This window comes from Diadema antillarum, unplaced genomic scaffold (genome assembly GCF_040938485.1).
Source record: "Diadema antillarum isolate AM-2024a unplaced genomic scaffold, OU_Dant_1.0 scf00000095, whole genome shotgun sequence".
NCBI lineage: Eukaryota > Metazoa > Echinodermata > Echinoidea > Diadematoida > Diadematidae > Diadema > Diadema antillarum.
In genome coordinates this window covers 1,813,303-1,834,597 of record NW_027270984.1, presented here as the reverse complement: position 1 = coordinate 1,834,597, position 21,295 = coordinate 1,813,303, and the positions used below count along the sequence as shown (strand labels likewise).

Sequence of the window (21,295 nt, the reverse complement as noted above, 5' to 3'; positions counted from 1 at the left end):
GCCAGTGATTTTCAGTTTCTGCTTAGAAATACTTGATGTACACATGTAACCCGATTTTATTTCAGGAGTATAATGTTTTAAGAGCAGGGGCCAGCGAGACAATATGTCAAGAGGTTGAATTCGCAATCAAAAGCTGCATTCACAGAGTGAAAATGAAGTATTATCACTTTTCAAGACAATGATAACATAGCAACTTTCCCACCTTTCAGACAATGACACAAATGGTTTTGTTACGGGAGGCAATATTTTTGCAAATATCTGTTACTGCAGAATATACCCCATGTTCAGTATTAAAAGCATTAACTTACAATGCAGTGTATTTACGTTGTCATTGATATCTTCCCTATCTCTCTTTTTATCTGTCAGGTTTTGAAAAAAAAATGTACGAAAATCAGTTTTGGAGCAGTACAATAGATATTCGTAATAATAATGAAAATGCAATATCATATTTTCAAAGAACACAACAGAGTTTCTAAGAGCTCTGTAACCTCTTCCCACTGAAATGAGACAGTAAAGAGGCCATAGATCGATAATCTGATGTGAGCACTCAATGATCTTTTAATGTGTGTTACTGTTAGCATGGTCTCCTTCAAATTTAAAGACATAATTTACCATTTTGCAGATGAAACAAAAAAAAAAGCATTAGTGCTTTGAAATAGTTCTAAAATGTGAGTTAGGGATAGAAACAACCACTGTAAAAAATTTAATTGGCAAGATCGATGTTAAGTATTGTTAAATATACAAAATGTGAGCAATAGATATAATAAAAATGCTTCCAGACTAAATCGTCTACAGTTACGATTTAATGAGAAAAATACAGATATCTCCATATATTTTAGGCTTTATCGCGAAAATGTTGTATGATAGGATGTTTTGTGGTGCAACAGACCTACACATGTTCACTAAATGTCATATCTTGAAAATTCTTTAACTCACTGTTCCCAAAGAACCGGGACCTGTAAGTTCAAAAACAATCTTGGTGACCTCTGAAGTTCAAAAACAATCTTGGTGACCTCTGAAGTTCAAAAACAATCTCATCAGTGACCTCCAAGATAAGCTCTCATTTTCTCACCTAAATCTTTTAGTGTACCCTCAGCAATTTGTCAGCAAGGGCAACATATTTTGTGGAGAATCTTAGGCCCCGAAGGTGTATGGAGACATCTGTGAGATAGCACTAAAAATCATGGACTTTTATGCAAATGCAAACTCTACATAGTGTATATGTGAAATTTTGAATTTTACAGCAAGTATTTGTCTCCAATATGGGTCAGCACTATGATTTTACAATTTTATACATCGCTTGTGAGTACCTGTACTTCAGAAGGGGCATTGCACAATTAGGTGTGGGTTTTTTTCTACCGTTACAAATGTGACCCTGCTTCACAAAACCAACAAAAAGTCGCCAGACAGAGATTTTTAGTAAAGAGCTGGGGGGTGTTTCATCAACGTTTGTTGGCGCTGACAACTTGAATCACCATAGCAACAGTCAGTGACCAAAGCATCTCAGCCAATCAAAACCAAGGATTTTGCTGAAATTGGTCAGCGCCTACAGTTGTCGGCGCTGACAAGCATTGATGAAACACCCCCCAGATTCTGAAAAATCAGACTTTAAGCTTTAAAATGATGCATTATTCAAACCTGCCTAAAGCAGTAGAAAGAAAGCTAGCATTCTGGAAAAGTATGTGCTGAGAAAAGAGCCTCTGAAGTATAGGCTATATTCAAGTGCTCACTCTGGCTGTTAGCTGCAGCTATAGGCAATGAATTGGACAAAAGAGAGGATGTAAAAGTTTATGGCAAAAACAATGAAGGGCTTATCAGATTAAGCTGAAATTGATCATGCCCTATTAACACATTCTGTCCATGCCTAATACCATTTTTCAAAGCAGTAGCATTAACTTTTAAATGGTTATTGGAGTTGAAAGTGAAAAGTGTGTATGAAAAGGGGACTCTTAGACACACCTAATCACACTATTCTAAACAAAAACAAAAAAGAGTGTTGAAAAACTGCTAAAAGCACAAATCCTCGTTTGTTTTATGTCCCAAACTGTAGCATAATGTAGAAGAATACTTGCTATGAAGATTGACTGGGTTGACCTGCTCCACCTATTTTGATTCCTCACACAAAATCAATGCATGCAACATTTTGTTTGTTTTGTTAAATGCATGGTCACAAATAATACATTTTTTTTACAGGTCTTTGTGAGTAAGTATGATGATGGCTCTGGAGAGCGTTATGGCAATGTCACCCTCAGCGGCCTTACAGCTCCGGCTGCTCCAGACAGCCAGATTCAGTTTAACGAGGATGTCATAATGGATCTATTCAACGTGTCCTGTGATGTCGTCAATTACCTCTGCGTGGAGCTGAGCGCGCCAAGCGCCGACTTCACGCTGGTTGGGTCCTCTCAAGATGAAATTCCAGTGGAATGCGTCCAGACCGTGCTGAGGTGCCAAGGTAAGTGTGAAGTGCACAATTAGTTCTGTTTGTATTTTTTTTTGTCCATTTAGAAACTATTTTGTCCATTTAGAAACTAATTTTACTTCAACCTGTGCATTACCATTATTACAGAAGTACTATGTACACATCACATTTAATTTTGCCTTTTTTCCCTTTTTTTTAATAGATTTTTCTAGGCAAATAATAGGATTACTTTCATTCAAAATTTTGAATTAAAATAGAGGATATGATTTCATGAAATGTGAAAGTTTTTCTTCTTCTCGAATTGTCTTGGAGATAAGAGTGACACCAATCATGACTCTGATGATGCATCCCACCCACTCTAATTCTTCATAAACCAAACATGTGTGTGTTGACTATTAAAGAAGAGTTGCTGCTCCTAAATAACAACACATAACTGTGGTTTGCAACTCATTTATAACCGTTGTTTACAACACGTGCTATTGGTCAATCTATCTGTTTCTGGATGGATTATCATCTTTTCGTGTCTTTCTTTTCTCTCCCAAGGTATCGGAGAGCCCATCGACATTGAAGGCATGACGGACACTACCTTGACTGTCTCCTGGCCAGAGTCCATTGGAGATTTTGACTCCTACAGGCTCAGTGTTGATCCGTCCAATACGGATGCCCACACTCAGCTGAAGAGTGATGCCGACCGCACCCACACTTTTACCAACCTCATCCCAGGGGAGGATTACACCGTGAGACTCCAACTCTTGAAGAGCAGCGATGTGAAGGGTGAAACCTTCTACAGCAATGTCGTGCTGTGTAAGTATGCGGGGCCACGTTTAGAATTACGCTCAAAGGCAAACCGAACTGTACCGAACCAAACCATACCGTAATGTACGTACTCTCCCAGATTGGGAGTGTTCAAGCGTTTTGTAGCAACAGTGTCAGGCACCTTGCGCACTTGCGCTTCAAACAGGTACGTGTCTCAAAACAAAAGAGAATCGGCTTTTTGCATTATGACTTGATGAATAGTGTGGTGTGTCGCACACTCTTCTCATGCCACCTTCCGGAACGGTACGCTTTTAGACCACTTTGCATTTGAGCACTACATGAGGCAAATCTCTCGTTTGAAGAAGCTACACCCCTGTAGACAATGCCAGTGTATATCTTGGCAATCAAGGACTTAAAAACCAAAGATATAAAACACCTGTTTCTTGACCCTGGCCTAATCTAAGCATCAGTCACTGCCACAGGGGGGGCACCCGCGAGAGGAGGAGATTGTTTTGGTTTTGGCATGGGCTATGTAGCTCCATGGTGCGTGTGTGTGTCAACAAACTTCTGCAATGCTCTCCTTCTTATTCCTGTATTTTCGTTATTTATGGGTCAAATTTTTTCGTTCGAAATTCAAAACGGATGACTATAGAATTTCTTAATAGAATATAAAATCTAAAAGTTTAGAAAGAATAGAGAAAATTGAGTGCACTTTGAATGGTCTGCCACAGGCAGATATCCTTATCATGCTCTTACGTAATATGACAGCTGTTGTAGTCATTAAACCCTGGCTTGGCCTCCAGGTTTGCCACGCCTGAGTAGAAAGATATTTTGCAGTGGGCAAGTACATCAACTCCCAACTCTCAAACGACAAATCGTTAGGGGGTATAGCACCCCATCAGCTTCATTTGGCGATGGGGTCTCACCTCAAACGGGGGTTTGACGCCATGCTCTGGCATGGTAGGGTACAGCACAGTACACTTTTCGGAGCACATCGGGAAGTGGTCCACTTTTAGCGTGGTGCAGTACAGTACGTAACAGTACACTTTTGGAGTATTTGAGCACTCCTCTGGCGCAGGTACATGTATGATGCAGTACTTTATAGTTTTGAAATGTGCTCAGACGCATCCTTGTTGTGTGAGATGTAATAATTACGACAGTTATGTTAGGTAATAAGATATATGTAACATCTAGAAATGTGTATTTACACATTTTTACAAAGTGTACATGTATTTGAATAGTTAATGCTTGTGATAGCTGCTAAATATTAGTTGTAGTACTATCATTTTTCTATCAGTGTTTTATGTTTGATATAATTTTTTTCAAGTGTACTTTGATACCTACACTTTTGTATCAAAGGGGATGGCTAGTAACTGATCAGTGGGCATCAGTGGGAATGCTGAGGGATGATTGTTCCAATCCTTGTGGGATTCATTTAAGAGTACATTATATATCTACTGTTGTGTGAAAATTATTTGCTTTGGAACGGTCTCATATTCAAGTAATGTGCAGATTAATGCCCCGTCACTGACCAGGCACGCTAACCTGGAAACATTAAACTGCACATTACTTGAATATGAGACCATTCTGACATGTCTGAAGCAATGATTTTCACACAACAATAGATATATAATGTACTCTTAAATGAATCCCACAAGGATTGGAACAATAATCCTCCAGCATTCCCACTGATTCCCACTGATCAGTTACTAGCCTTCCCCTTTAAGGACTATATAAATGTAATTACTGTGATCATTGTTAACATTCTAATGGACATACTGGATAATATGACTGACTCAAAAGACATACGTGCCCTCAGTACTTGTTGAAAGGAAAGTGTACATTTATTAGACCACAACACCTCTCCAATAAACCCCATAGGTTTTGACCTTGAGCTGAAACTTTACACACCCTACATCATCCATATAAGATGTCACTATCATGAGTATGTGCACATACGAATCAGTGCAGTTCACCTGCTTACCATATTGCAGATGAGAGTATTGTTTTACAAAATTAGACTGTCCCCAAATATTCACACGTTCTCATTTTCGAGATGCGTTGTAGTTCTGTCAAGAATAAAATTCTTTGAAAGAAAAAAAAATCACACTGCAAAATATTCCGTCTTTACGGTCAAACACGTATTTACATTGTACTTTTTCTTTTCTTCTCCACAGATTTGGCATGTCCGGATGTCGAGGTCACCAGTGTAACGTCCCGTGAAATTGAAATAGCCTGGTCTCGGCCCAGAGGTGCCGCTAATGTCAATGAGTACAGCCTGGCTATCAGCCCCAACAGTGGTGGCGCTGTGTACCCCGCAATCCCAGAGGATGGCAGTACTGACTACACTGCCACTTTTGACACGCTCACGCCTGCAGAAACTTACGAGATCACCGTGACCGCCAGCGGTGATAACGGCAGACGAAGCGACAGCTGTGATCCAGTCATGCAAGCCACAGGTAAGGCCATTCTCAGACCTCCCAACCATACTGAATTTTGACCATTCCTAGCTCTTGTTTCAACAGGAATTTCCTATATTTCTGGATAATGTTACTTCACATTCCTATGGGAACTGCTCTTTCTTTCCTGCTTTTGAGCCATATCATCCCTATTTTTCAGTCAGAAAGGTTGGGAGGTCTGCATTCTGTAATTCAATTCAGTTCAATTCAATTCATCCACATAAAGGAAAAAGAGAATGCAAGCATTACAATATTTACAGCTTACATTATGCAAGATACCCTGTACAATAAATGTTATCAAAAATGGAGGAATCAACAGTAGGCCTAAAGGCCGTCCAAAGGCTAATTCTCTCTCCACAATGACATATGTGACCATGCATCTCGAAATCAACAAAAAGTCGCACAGCCTAATTCTGCAAGACTCAAATACAGTGTGGTAAAGTGGATCATCCAAGACTATCTTTAGTTATATATAATTTCAGACAAATTGATTCTTTTCCTACATAATTCTTAAGTTAAGGATCAAGAGGCAAATGTGATTTTGTTAAAGCTTTTGTAGAATAATTTGTTCACAAGTAATATGATTAGATGTAAGTCCTAGCAGACCCTTTTCATTTCTCAATGACCATTTACATAGTACTCTTTGCTTTCAAATCTTATAATCTGTAAGAATATTGTGCTTCACGACTGAAAGTTGATACTAGTTAAGAATACAATGGGCTTAATTACTGAGTGTGGTCAGTGTCAGCTTAATCTGTTAATCCCTTCGTAGGGGTTGTTATTTCCTGTTTTTGTTTTGTTTTTTTGGTCCCATTCATTGCAGAGGGGCACCACTGGATGCTTGATACAGAAGACCCCATACTCAAAGTCTCTTTTCCCATCAGACACTTGTTCAGAGGTTATACCTCCCTCTAGAGTCTGCTCTCTTTGAGTCTGTCTATAACAAAAATTCCTTGGCTAGCAACTTTTTTAATGATTTTTGTGATGCAGGGTCACGTACATGTACATAATTATACCGCGTGCTGGCTAATGACCTGTGGCAAAGGAATAATAATGATCGCCCTTACCCTGACACACACAGGCAAACTACTAAGATGAAATTTGTTGTGATTTTGTGTAGCAACATGTTGTTTAATCGCTCATGATCTACACTGTCGTTGAGTTTTTGTTTGGAGGTGACATTTAGATGATGTGCCCAAGCAAGCACTTGGGTTAACTTGCCAGGCCATGCCTTCAGCATTTGTGAATCCCTCCAAACCTGACCTGGTTGTAGGTTAGCAAGCTCACTGTAGGTGTTTCAATGTGCCTTGCTCCATGCCACAGGAAAGCCAGGATGACACAATTAGGATATTAGGGAAATTGGATGCTGTAAAACCAGAAATTTCTGCATATTTGCCACACATCATTTTCTAGCTAGCATATGATGACTGATTGCTCAGATTAATTAGCGGAACTTCACTGAAATAGGATGATTGTATCATTTACGAGACGTGTTCCTGACCTTTTCTTTGCCTGCTGATTCAGACCCTGGTGGCGTTGTACTTACCGTCGATAGCATTGGGACCGTGACGGCTGACCTGTCGTGGACGGTCACCTTCGCCGATGTCTTGTCCGGATTCCGGCTAGCCGCCAATGTCCGCCCACCTGCCACAGGCGACGACCCCGCCCCAGTGTACATCTCTTCCTCGGACCGCTCCCACACGTTGACTGGCCTGCTGCCAGGCACGGAGTACCAGTTTGTGGTGGAAGCCTTTGTCAATAGCTCCGGAACATTGAATTTTGGCGAAGGAGGCACTGATATTGCCCGGACAAGTTAGTACAAGTTTCTGGCCTTATGCAATAGGAAGCTTAATACACCAAATTTGTAATTTGTAATTTGTAACACTGTCAGCAGTAAGTGCATATGATAATAGTCACAAACAAGATTATTGTTCAGTTTGTAGATACGCATAGCATAAGATAGTCTGTATACATGTCTATATAACTAAGAATATAAACTTGCAATGTTCACGTAAAATAACATGAAAGATGATCAAAATGTGAGTTTTTATCGCGAATTTAAATCTATCAAAGTCTGTAATGTGTCTATTGTTCTTTGGAGAGATTGTTCTGTAATGCTAGTGCCAATTTTGCAACAGCCATATCATCAAATGTCTTTGGATTCACACTTAATGTAAAAGTGGAAATTGTTGTGGTGTTATAACTTTCACACATTTCAAGCAAGCATAAACTAGAAAAATAGAAAGCATGGGAATATTTTTGCTTGCCATGTGTTTCTGTAGTTGATGTCTTGATTCTGTGGAAATAAAAACATGTGAGACTTGTCCTACCCAGCCAAGAGCGAAAAATTACTCACGCAAAAATATCCACTTTTACAGTAAGTCAGAGAGGAGAGATTATTATCTTTTTTTAGTGTGAACATAGATTACAAAATGGTTGATATCTGTGCTGGCTTATGTTTACTGATATAGCCAGGGGCATTTCCAAGAAGATATTTAAATGCAAGTGTAAGAACCTTAAAGCTAATACAAGCCCTTATCGGCAACCAATGGGACTGTGTAGAATATGGGTGTTCTATTGTGTGTGTCACATATATATCGAGACATGTTGAAGGTTGAGGAGGTTATCTTACGCAATACCGTATGCTTGGTTCGTGAAATTTGTTTGTTCTAGGCTTGTAAAGTGTTGCATGAGAGAATTCACAGACAAAAACCAGACGAATTTTCAGTACAGTTTTGTTTGGCTTTCTCAACTTAAAGAATAGTACAGTGAATACAATGTATATGTGTACACTGTGTTATCCCTCTAAAGTTTATAATCTGGAGCAATCATTATGTTGTGTTTGCAACTGAACTAGAGAGCATATATTTTGATCTTTTAAGATGCAGAGGAACTTGTTCATGTAGCTATGTCATTGTAATAGTTTATTTTGAGTGGATCTTTTTTTTTTTATTACAGTGTTCTTTCTTTGTGGTTTAAATATCTTGTATCAATGCATCTTGAAATGCAGCAGCTTTGTTACAACATTGTTTCATTCATTCACAGCTCCATTACCACCCAACAATATCATGATCGAACTCCAGTCCACCTCGATTGAAGTATCGTACACAGCGCCCGAAGGGTTCCACACAAATTTCTCCTTCTCCGTGCATGACTCCAGCGATGTGTTGCTCCAGGGTCCCGAGGTCACAGACAACTTCATGGTGACCTTTGACAATCTGGATCCAGGCACAGGCTACACTCTGTACTCGAAGACGATTTCAGGTGACGAGGAGAGCGCCATCACTGCGACGGAGTTCACCACCCGTAAGTGCTGCTACTTCTTGTGTCAGTTGTAGATTATCGCGCGGCATTCACAGTACTCGCTGCTTTCACGCCATTCATTTACTGTACGAGCTGAAATAGTGTTTTTGCCACAAAGTTTGCAAAGTGCCTTTCATCAGCAGTCATAGCAATCAAACTTGATAACAATACACAAATGTAAAAATGCACTAATCATTAATGTGCAAGAATATCACTTCAAAAAATAGTAAATAAAAATTAAGCCTTGCCAGTGCTGGAGCGCATGCAAGAAGTAACTGCAGTAGGTCATCACAGTGTGTGGGTCTTGATGTAGCAATATGTGGAGTGTGACAACATGCTACATGTAGTGCAGAACTTCAAGTGCAGAACACACTACAAGGAATCACTCAGTAGAAACATTCAGAAGCATTATTGAGTCGCTTGTTACTTATTCTTTATTCTGTGAAAGGTGAAGTAACGTATAGACCATTCCAACTGCAAAATTACCAACATGTACATGTGTAGCAGCAGTTTGCCAAAGTATCTGCATACACCAATATCAGCTCAAACGGTACTACGAGTGCATATTTGATATTGTTCTTTTGTAAATGTGAAGTTTGTGGCATGAAGTGGACGTATGTGGTCAATTTGTATGTGGCCATGTTTCTTCCCTTGAGCCCAGGCGTTTTCACAGCCAGGTGTGCAATCACTTCAATAAAGGAAAAATTGTACATTTTCCTAAATTTGTTGAACTGTTACTACTCGAGTAAAGACTGTGAAGGATCTATTGCATTACCAGCAAATTTGCCACGCTTTTAGCATTCATCCTGTTCTTTCACTGCACTGCATTTCCCAGTTTCTATCTGTTCAGTTCCAGGAAGGTTTTCTGAAAGCATGAATTTTGTTATCAGCATTTCTCCCCTTGATAACAATCATTGTGAGACATATTACAAATTTGATTTAATCCTACCCTGGAAATGTCTGATCCTTGTTGGTCATTTTTGACCCAAAAGATTCATAAAGATGGCAGATATGATATAATGTCTATTCACTAAGAAAGTCCTCGTAATTGAAAAATGATCTTCTCAAACTAATGCATGTTTAACAGCTGTCTATGTGGTGCCTACCAAAGTGACTTTCGATCATTGTTGTGATAGGTTACATGTACAAGTAAAACAAGGTGTCTGAAGAAGCAATGAGTTTCCAGCCACGTGTGTCATATTTCTAAACCCATCTGGATTCTGTTAAACTCAAAGGTCCATCAATGCCAGGCCAAATCTCAACCCAGGAGGTGACCTCGACCTACATTGTCATCACGTGGGAGCATAGCGCCCTCCCGCGGAGCCACTACGAGGTGTCGTACTCGCCAAACAGCACCGCTTACGCACCGTCCTCGCCACAAGACGTCATCGTGAACATGTTCACTCTTACGGGGCTCGAGCCATACCTCACCGTAGACTTTTACGTCAGGGCTGTCGTTGACTCGGTGACCAGCGAGCCGTCAGAGTGGAGGCAGAGGACCTTTTCCAGCCGTAAGACAGTGCTAATATAGAACGGTTCCTCTCTATTCGTAAACATATTTATGACTGTCAATGCATTGCTGATATCTGTTGTACTGTGAGGGCTATACACTGCAATCACGTTCCAAATTATAACAAATTCCCCTTTTTGGTTGACTTTGATACAGTACATGTAGCATCGAGTCAACTGAAACAACGGTGTAAGTTCCTTGAGAATTGAAACAAAAAGCAAGAAAGTCATATATAATGTGAAAGGTTTTGCATTTTTTATGTGCTTCAGCCATGAAGTGTCGCCAGTCTTGGTCATTGGGTCAAACAGTAGCATTAGTCACATTCTCATGTACAACTGTGTCATGTAGTTATGTTAGCCGGAACACACATTCACATGCATGCTAATCTCTGCTAAATTGTTATTTTCTGATATGAATTCAAAAAGGGGGAATTCATCAATCACATCATATTGTTCAAACACTTTAACATTTCACTGATGACTCTGTATATTAAAGGGGAAGGGCTCATAGTCGCTGAATTATTTGGTTAAGCAGAATAACTTTATGATAACTTATGATATCCAAGCTAATGGGGGAGCTGATACCTGTAGCTGATAAGCAATAACAGCCTATTGACCGATTCTGTGACGCGCTTTGTGTATTATCGGCATGGGCAGTGCCATTACTGCGGTGTCCCAGCCGACCCCCCCTCCCCACTCCCCCACCCCATCCCCTCATTAGCACGCGCACGGAATGAAAAACTGAGGCATGGCTGTTTTAGCCGATAGGCATCTCGTACTGAGTGCGCGAATGCTTGCTAAATGCGCAAACCTTTTGCACGATAAACATGTTGCCCGTGGGGTGGGGGAGAGGAGGGGGGGGTCGGCTGGGACACCTCAATTTGAGCTAATGGCTGCGCCCAGTGCCACAAATTGTCTGCTGCCCTCAACGAACCTGAATCGGTCATTAGGAAAGTTGATGGGCGACAGACACAGACACCTTGTCTACTCTGCACATACACTTTTACAAATGTGTTAAACTTTAAATTTCATTTTTTTTTCTTTACCCTCCAATTCATCCAAACATTTATGTATTTTGTCCATTAACAATTCTTTTTCTTTTCTATTTATGTATATGTTTGTTCATTCCATCATTTCCGGGTAGAGATAGCAGAAACATAATACTGAACATTGAATACTCTCCATAAATACTGTTCAGTGATTGGTCATAATATAATCACATGATTTATGCAGCAAAGATCGAAATTGTTAAAATATTGCGAGCAGCAATGTTGTGTCATTTCATATGATATCAGAATTTGACTGGCTGCTGATGGCTGGAGATTAATTGAAATGATGTATTTATTCATGTAGACCATCTAGTATACAGTATGTAATTGTAACAAATATTCTGTCAGGCTGGTCCATTATTGCATTAATCGCTTAAAGGGGGAATCGAGTCCAAAAGTAAGTTAGTCTGATAAGAAAGAGTAAAATATTATGAGTTCAACAGTAAAATTTTGATCAAAATAGGATGAAAAATAAGGAAGTTATGACATTTTGAAGTTTCACCTATTTTTGAGGAAACCATTCTTTAATGGTCAATATGAATACGCAATTGGCAAAGTGAGCGTGTCATCTCCTCACAACTTGCCATATAGTTTTTACATAAAATTTTGAATTTTCCAGTTTTTCATTCAAACGCAGTTATGCCTGACGCTCAAATCCTGATATCTATCTGATCACCATTCTGAAGTTATTCAACCAGGAATTACATTATGTACATCACGTTTCAGAGTTCAATGACAGAAACATTGAATTTTCGTCATTTTTTGTACACGATCAATGGAAAATTGTGAGGGTATGACATGGTCAGGTCAATCATTTGCATATTCATATCAATTGTACAAGAACTGTTTTGCAGAAATTAGCAAAACTTAAAGATTTCATAACTTCCTTATTTTTCATCCGATTTCAGTCAAATTTTTACTGTTGCACTCATAAGATTTTACTCTTTTTAATCAGACTAACTAATTTTTGGACTGGATGTCCCCTTTGACAATACCTCTGGAGAAATACACTGTATCTTCCCTCAGAAGCAGTGGTTCCCCTGTAGGGGATGTCAAGTGTTCCTGTTAAACCAGAAACATTCGCAGCATCAAACGCTAGGACTTACAAATTGGAGGCAACAGCCCTTTTTATGGCATGGAATTTTCACAAATTACCACTGCCATTCCATGCATTTTGTAGTCATAAATTAATGTGTGCATTGTATTTTCCCAAGTATTGGCTTTGTGCACAATAACTGTTCGTGAAAGATTCATGCAAGCAAAATTTTCATGTTCAATATATACAATGTCTGTACAGTATGTCCCCCCCCCCCCAAAAAAAAAAAAAAATAAATAAATAAAAAAAAAAATATAAAATAAAATTACAATCAGAGTTTGGCATCGATAGCTTCCAATATGATTAATTTGTCTAAATGCTACTTCACAGTCTGAAAATATAACATCTTAGCTCTATTTTGCAGAAAACCCCATTCAATTTGTTTAAGTGGTCACAGACAAATGTGGATCGTTTTACAGGATGCCATGGGTCTGATTTTTCCAAGTTTAGTACTTGGATGCTCTTGGAACTACATACATGGACAGAACTGGAAGGGAAGGGATTCCTGACATGCTCTACAAAACTCCTCATTTATCGTTGATCACTGAAGCAAATCAGATGGGGTTTTCTGTAAGATGTGGGCAATAAGTTATAGTACTGTTTCATATCTTGAAATTGTATTCGGATTGATTCACTATTTGTAAAGTTGTCATTGTGGAGGGTCCTGTTGTTATCTGGTTTTTTGGTTTTTTTGTGGGTTTTTTTTTGGAGACATACAGTATGACATAATTCTCTTCTTTTCAAACAAATAGGACCAGACCCTCCAGAGGAGCTAATGCTCGTGATGACATCACCCAGCTCTGTCAATGTCCTCTTCCGGATTCCCAACAGGCCCAACGGCCTCATCACCTCCTACCTCATCTCCTACGTTGGCACGCGAAATGTTAGTACTGTCTCTTTGGTCTTCGCAGCCCTTCGCTGCACTTTGGCTGCAGTACAATCCACTGTGGTCTTGAACGGATTATAAAGTACACGTAGGCAGACATCAGTGTCTAGTGGGATGGGGTACACTTGTTTATGGCATCCTGTACTGATTATACAGTGTATTAATAATCTCACATAGTTTTGTCTCAAAAACGTAGTACACTGTACATACAGTATATAAGGATGTGATATGATCACTATTATTTTGTGTGTGTGTGTGTGTGTGTGTGGGGGGGGGGGGGGGGGGGGGGGGGGGAGTAGAAATACTGTAGCTCTTAGGAAAAAACCGATGATTACTTTTTATGCCTCCGCCACGAAGTGGTGCCGGAGGCATTATGTTTTTGGGTTGTCCGTCCATCCGTACGTCCGTCCGCTTTCGTTTACGCGATAACTTGAGTAATATTTGCTGGAATTTTACCAAACTTGGTCCAAGTATGAAGTATGATAGGGCAATGATTTGATTAGATTTTGGGTGAAATCGGCTGAAGGTCAAAGGTCAAAGGTCAAGGTCAAATCATGAAATTGTATCCATTTACGCGATAACTCAAGACTGGATGGAGCAAATTTCACCAAACTTTGTTGGAGGATGATGTATGATAGGACAATTACTTGATAAGTTTTTCAGTGAAATCGGACAGAGGTCAAAGATCAAGGTCAAATCCTAAAATTTATCTGTTTACGTGATAACTCAAACTGGATGAAGCAGCTTTCACCAAACTTGGTCCAAGGATGATGTATGATGGGACAATTAGTTGAGTAGATTTTAGTGACATTGACAAGAGGTCAAAGGTCAAAAGGTCAAGGTCAAATGCTAAAAATGTTGCTATTTCCCCCATATCTATGCGATGCCCGCAGTTATTTTTTTGAAACTCAGTGTAGACATGTACTACTGCGTAAAGATTCTCCAGAGAGAGTTTCATGTCATAAGGTCAAAGGTCAAAAGGTCAAAGGTTAGGTGAAAATGTTGCAATATCACTTTTCTCGCAAATGGTTCAATATATCTTCATGGAACTTGATACATATGCATGTACTGACTGGCAGGGATTATCCAGGGAATTTAGAGGTCATGGGTCAATAGTCAGGGGGTCAAAGGTCAAAGTCAACTCCTCAAAATGTTACTATTTCCCTCATGTACTAGTATATATGCAATGATTGCATTATTAGTTTTAAAATTTAATATATGTACATGTATTACTTAATGGAGATTCTCTTGGAAATTTCCAGCCAGAAGGTCAAAGGTCAAAGGTTAAGGGTCAAAGGTCAGGTTTAAATGAAAAAAAAAAGATATATTTTGTACTGTAATTACACTCTTTCTTCATACCTTCAAAATTATACTCAACGCATAAACTTATAATAAGGTCGGTCAGAAGTCAAGTAAAAATTTTCAATTCCCCAAATATGTGTACCTGCACTCTTTAATAGACAATTATAGCAAACCCAATTCGTGGAAAGTGAACATTCAAGATATTTCTGACAAACCTGTTACTGGTATTTCGATATTTTGCCAGTTATGTGAAACTGTCATCACACATTGTGAAGACATTGTACTATACACCTATTAGGAGAATCATGCATTATGGCGGAGGCATCAGTCGCCGTAGCGACATTTCTAGTTAAGTAATTAATTCAATTGCGAGGAACAAGTGGGTGAACGCTGATGTGGCCTCCAACTATATTAGAATTTTAACATCAGTAGTTCTAGTTGTAGAAGCAGTAAGAGTAGTTACTACTACTACTATACTACTTCACAGTATGTACAGCCTGTACTACTGCAGTGTACTACTACTTAACTGCTACTAACTGCTATACAGTTTTGTAGTAGTAGCTGCAGTAGTAATAGCAGTAGTAGTAATACACTGTAGTAGTAGTAGTAATTATTATTATTATTAGTAGTAGTAGTAGTAGCAGTAGTAGTAGCAGAAGAAGAATAAGCAATACTGATAGCAGCAGCAGCAGCAGTAGTAATGCTGCATGTCTGTGAGAAAGTTATGTAATTGCCATTTTGATATAGCAACGGCAAACTCTGCACCTGCATTGCAATCATTAACCTCATTCTCTCTTTCCCCACCAACCAGGATGAAACATTCAGTGGCACACAAGTGGTACCTGCAGGTCCAAATGATGTCGAGTTCAGAGAGCCCATCGCCAATCTCAACCCCGGAGCTGTGTACGATTTTGAGGTGAATACATTTATTTTCGAAAATGACTTACAAAACTTTGACAAAGCCTGTCATCTCTCCCGTGCCAGCTTCCACTAGTCTTTAACTTGAAATACATTTGTAATCAGTTATAGAAAATGTGTACCAAACTGCTAGCTTTTGAGACTGTATAGAGCACCCCCCCCCCCCCCATATACAGTACTGTGAGTCACGGCTAGTCACATTTTTGCATACTTCAGGTAAAGTCTTGCTGATGTATTGTTTGGAAGTGACTTCAAAGCTTATTACAGCATGGCATGTTGCATGTATGTGTTTGTGTTGATTGCACAAAGTATAGTGTGCCAGTCTCTATTGATATGCCTGTGACGGTACCATTAGGAAATTTTGTGGAGATTATTGGTAGGCGAATGTGTAACCATTTCCATCTACAGCTGTAGCTCTTCGCCAATAAATAACACAAAGTATATTTCAGAGTTTTCAATTAAGCAAGGACAGGAGGAAAAGTGGCTGCGCTAAACTTACCCTCGAACGTGATTGGTTCACAATGCTTCATCATATACTGTGTGCATATCTGTTTCTTCTGTGACAGACAGTTACATGGTATACCCTTTGTGATATTTTCCACCTTAGATGGAGCCTAAAAAGACTTAAATATTTCGAAGTAGGAAAATTAAATCAAAGGGTCATGCAGGATCTTCTTCTTACACCCCTTTTGTCTGATGCAAGAAGATTGAACTTCAGTCTAAACCTGGTACCTAATCTTTGTGCCCTATTCTTCTCTTTAATAGGTCCTAGCCAACAATGAAGCAGGCTCCAGCGAACCTACGTCCGAGAGGATCGTCCTTACCGCAGGAGGTAAGTTTGTTTGATGAAATCATACCTAGATGGAAAGCTGAATTCAGTAATATGTGACCCGCCACGTCAAAAGGATCCGAAAGTCGCTGATGGCTGAGATGAAAAAAAAAAAATCAAGTTTGAAGTCAGATCATCAAAATTGGCAAAAGCATCAAATTTCTGTTTTTGGCATAATTTTGTAGTCTAACGTTTCCTCTATCATAAATGCTGTAATTTCGAAGCTCAAATAATGATCAAAGGAAAGGCAAGAAATTAGTGTTTTTTTTGGGCCGTGCTTTTTCCGAGTTTATACAAAGCAGAAATGTGTCCGAAGATTTGGATTTAGTGCCACAGATATACTCTGCCCCTAGTTTGAGGAAGTGATCTCATTGGTCAGTGCGTGGCATCCTGATTACTGATTCGTCGTGCGTAGATCACTGGGGCTAAGCTTGAATGAACATCGCGGAGGTTGCTAGGAGTGTACCTTCTATTGTCAAGAGATTAAAACTGTCTTACCTCCCCTTGATCACGATTGCGTCAAAAGGAAAACTTCAAACCGGTTTTCTCAAACCGCCATTTTCCTAGACCACTTGACATGATCTCATAAAATCATTGATATCTCCGCAACCGAGTACTTTTATGAGGCGTGTTATATATGCAATTAAAGCGGAAGAGTGAGGGATAATGACATGTCATTTTCAGAAAATTGCCCTCCCCGACTTTCGGATCCTTTTGTTGTAGCGGGTCACATATGTCTTCATCGTGTACATCATAACTTGTATGATTATATTCAAACAAGAAACACCTGTAGTGTCTTAGAACTCCATAGAACCTCATTTTTGTGTACCCTGTCAAAGAACAGTATTTACTTGAAGTTGTGCACTCGCTTTCCTTCTTTTCATAGACCCTGAACCTTCTGGTAATGATATCGATGATAACAACAGGCTAGCCATCACGTCGTCAACCATCTCGGTCGTCATCGATGAAAACCTTTTCTCTGATGTGAACGGTGACATCACGGGTTTCCAGGTCTTTGTGGTCGAGGATGGAGGTGTGTCTTCAACGATTTGCATTCTAGAAGTAGAGAGTCTTGGTTAGAAATATTTATGCCTTAATTTACTCCATTGATGTTGCCAATTGCTACCGTTCATTCCAGTTATCTTTATTCACTTCAATAAACTTTAATGTTTGTATTTCGTCTTGATGTCATGTTATTTAGTATTGGTGTGTGTAACATGTACCAGTTTTCATGTTGGGCACAATAAAAAAAAAAAGATATAGAGAGCAATTGTTTTAGCAATTCCTTATTACTTTCAGCAATTCTGATTCCAGTTAGCATCATATCTTCCTCCTATTTTACTCGCTTCTTTTTCTCTTTCTTTATTCAGTCTTGGACCGTACCATTGACGATCCTCCACTGCGATACCAAATTGTGGTCCTCCTTCCCCAACGACTTCCTACGCAACCTCCAACATATTTGCCCCGGCGCCGATCACGGGACGGCGCAAGCGGCAAATCGCTGGCACACAGACCCGTTTCACCATCGGTACCGAGTCCCCTTGTCCAGATGAGGAGTCCATCTGTAACGGTCCTTTGGAACCGCTGACTGCATATAGGTGAGTGGGCTTGGCCAAGGAGTGGTCAGGATGGGTCTAGGGCAATTACCCCCTGGACCAATTACCCCAGACCCTAACCCTAATCCTAACCCTGAACCTAATCCTAACCCTAAACCTAACCCTAACCCTAATCTTTACTCTAACATTACCACTAACCAGTATTTCGTCGGGGGGGGGGGGGGGGGGTTAATTGTCCTCTGGGGCAAATTTCCCTTATATGGGTCAGGATGTGGTCAGGACATGATCAGGGTGTGGGTTGGGGTGTAACCAGGGCGTGACACCACACCCAAAGGCTCTGTAAACCGCATTCAGCGGCCTGGTGGTATATACATGTAATCTAAGAGCAAGAATTTTATATGATTATCAGTCGACCTTCTATTTTGCATTTGATGATGGTTTGTGTTTTAGCAGGGGCGTCACCAGCTTTTTTTCAAGGTGGGTGCGTTTTGACACTAAATGTCACGAGATTTTTTGGACAGACATTTGGAATATAGGAAGCTGTCAATCCCTAGACTTTTACTGTTTTTTTTTTTTTTTATAGGGAAACCAAGCGGGAAGGGCACCGGCGTAGCTAGGATTTCATCTTGGGGGGGGGGGGGGGGGGGGGGGGTGTTAGTATGCGAGGGAGCGAGCAAGGGGGGGGGGAGGATGTGGAAGTGCCTGTTGTATCCAACCCCCCCCCCCCTCCTAAGGTGAGAACTTTTTGCATTTTGATGTTGTAAATAGTGCAATTTGAAGCAGGCCGCTTTGCATGTTTTTATCGACTTGAAACAGTCCCACTTGTTAAAGGTAGCAGTACATTATTTTTGATGGAAATTGTTGTCGAACAATGTGCCTATAAACTATACCAGTTCAATAAACTTATTGTATTGATTCTTACACTGATGTCATGAACGCGACCGAGCCCGAGCAAGCGGAGCGAGCGAGGGGGGAGGGTTAGAACTGAAATTGCATTTTGATGTTGTAAATGGTGCAATTTGATGCAAGTTTTTTGCGTGTTTTATCGACTTGAAACAGTCCCACTTGTTTAAGGTATCAGTACATTTTGAAGTAAATTGTTATTGAACAATTTGCCTATAAATGGTAAATTCTTACACTGATGTCATGAACGCGACCGACCCCGAGCAAGCGGAACGAGCAAGGGGGGAGGTTGTGGGAGGGGGTTGTCCCCCCTATAAATGGATTATGGAATGACAGTGTGAAATGACAAATTATTGGCAGCAATATCAGGAGAATGGCATAACGACTATACATGCGAGTGAGCGGAGCGAGCGAGCTTGAAAATTTTTACATTTTACAGTCCCAAAACTGCCGCTTGTATAGCCAAATTTTTTTTGCTTTGGAAATTAAGGGGGGCGCGCACCGGGCACAACTGCTGGCAATTACTGGCAGCAACATCAGGTGAATGGCATAACACTTAAATTCGAGCGAGCGCAGAGAGCGAGCTTGAAAATTTTGACATTTTACAGTTCAAAAACTGCCATTTGGAGCCATATTTTTTCGCTTTGGAAATAAAGGGGGGGGGCACCGGGCGCAACTGCTGGCCATTACTGGCAACAACATCGGGAGAATTGCATAACAATTAAATGCGACCGAGCTTGAAAATTTTGACATTTTACAGTAAAAAAACAAAACTGCCGTTTGTAGGTATATTTGGGCGCAACTGCTGGCAATTACAGGCAGCAATATCAAGAGAGCATAACGATTACATGCGAGTGAGCGGAACGAGCGAGCTTGAAAATTTTACATTTTACAGTCCAAAAACTGCCGTTCTTAGCCATATCTTTTCGCTTCAGAAATTAAGGGGGGCACCGGGCGGAACTGCTGGCAATTACTGGCAGCAACATCAGGTGAATTGCATAACAATTGAATGCGAGCGAGCGAAGAGAGCAAGCTTGAAAATTTTACATTTTACAGTCCAAAAACTGCCGTTCTTAGCCATATTTTTTCACTTTGGAAATTAAGGGGGGGGCGCGCACCGGGCGCAACTGCTGGCAATTACTGGCAGCAACATCAGGTGAACTGCATAACGATTTAATGCGAGCGAGCGAAGAGAGCGAGCTTGAAAATTGTGACATTTTACAGTAAAAAAAAACTTGCCGTTTGTAGGTATATTTTTTCGCTTTGGAAATTAAGGGGGAGCACCGGGCGCAACTGCTGACAATTACTGGCAGTAACATCAGAAGAATTGCATAAAAATTAGATGTGAGCGAGGGGAGCGAGCGAGCTTGAAAATATTGACATTTTAGAGTCCAAAAACTGCCGTCTGAAGCTATATATTTCAATTGGGATATTAAGAGGGGGGGACGTCCGGTGCGCCTCCCCCCCCCCCCCCTTGATCCGCCACAGGTAGTCAAGAATGTCGGTTTATGTTCATGACTTGGGGAGTTATGACCAGCGAGGTGGCATCGAAGTGACCAAGCGGGGGAAGGATGTCCAAAATCTGCACTTTAGAGCATCCCCTGATTGTGCGTGTTTGTTTGTGTGTGTGTATTATGTACATGGAAAAGTTAGGAATTAGCCCAGGTCAAGTCTTTTTATTGGCAATGCAAGACATTTTTATATAGACAGGATAGACTAGTATGTAAAGCAACACTGCAAAATCAATGATCTAGCTTTGATATAACGAAGCGTAAGGTACAAAGGTGTACATTCTGCATCACATTGCGCAACAGTGTAGCGACTCTTTTCTCTGTTCTGAGACTGCGCACATCCTGCTTATATGCAGAATGCCAACCAGGAATCACGCTGAATCACAATCTTTTGTCGGGCCTGGGCTTTTTGAACAATGTTGCACACTATATACCTATTCAATTATGGTTAAAAGAAATCATAGAAAAATATCTTATTTCTTGATCACCCTTTCATTCAAAAGCAATTTACTAACCCTTGAATTACTATTTTGGTAAGTCTTTTTTTTAACCAGCGGATGGGGGGGGGGGGGGGCGCACCCCCCCCCCCCCTCCGTAGTTACGCCACTGCTAAGTTTTTGGTGAAATAATTGGACAGATTTCTAACAAAAAAGCAAGAAAATCTTTTCATCGCGGGAATTATGATTATGTGGGTTGAGGCAAATGGTGCGCTTGCCTTCCAATATTTTTGTGGGGGCAACATTTTTTGTTTTCTTTCAAAAGCAAGAAAATCTTCTCATGTCGGGAATTAGTTATGGGG

At 40.3% G+C, this 21,295-nt stretch overlaps 1 protein-coding gene across 1 annotated transcript; it reads left to right on the top strand.

Moving 5' to 3' along the window:
- Positions 1–2,310: 2,310 nt before the first annotated feature.
- LOC139718507 (fibronectin-like) lies at positions 2,311–18,114 on the top strand. Its single transcript, XM_071629981.1, has 11 exons — positions 2,311–2,452; positions 2,963–3,223; positions 5,353–5,634; positions 7,159–7,446; positions 8,680–8,940; positions 10,173–10,448; positions 13,344–13,474; positions 15,591–15,695; positions 16,463–16,529; positions 17,413–17,559; positions 17,897–18,114. Exons 1-11 carry the CDS (start codon positions 2,311–2,313, stop codon positions 18,112–18,114), a joined length of 2,178 nt encoding a protein of 725 aa, XP_071486082.1.
- Positions 18,115–21,295: the final 3,181 nt, after the last annotated feature.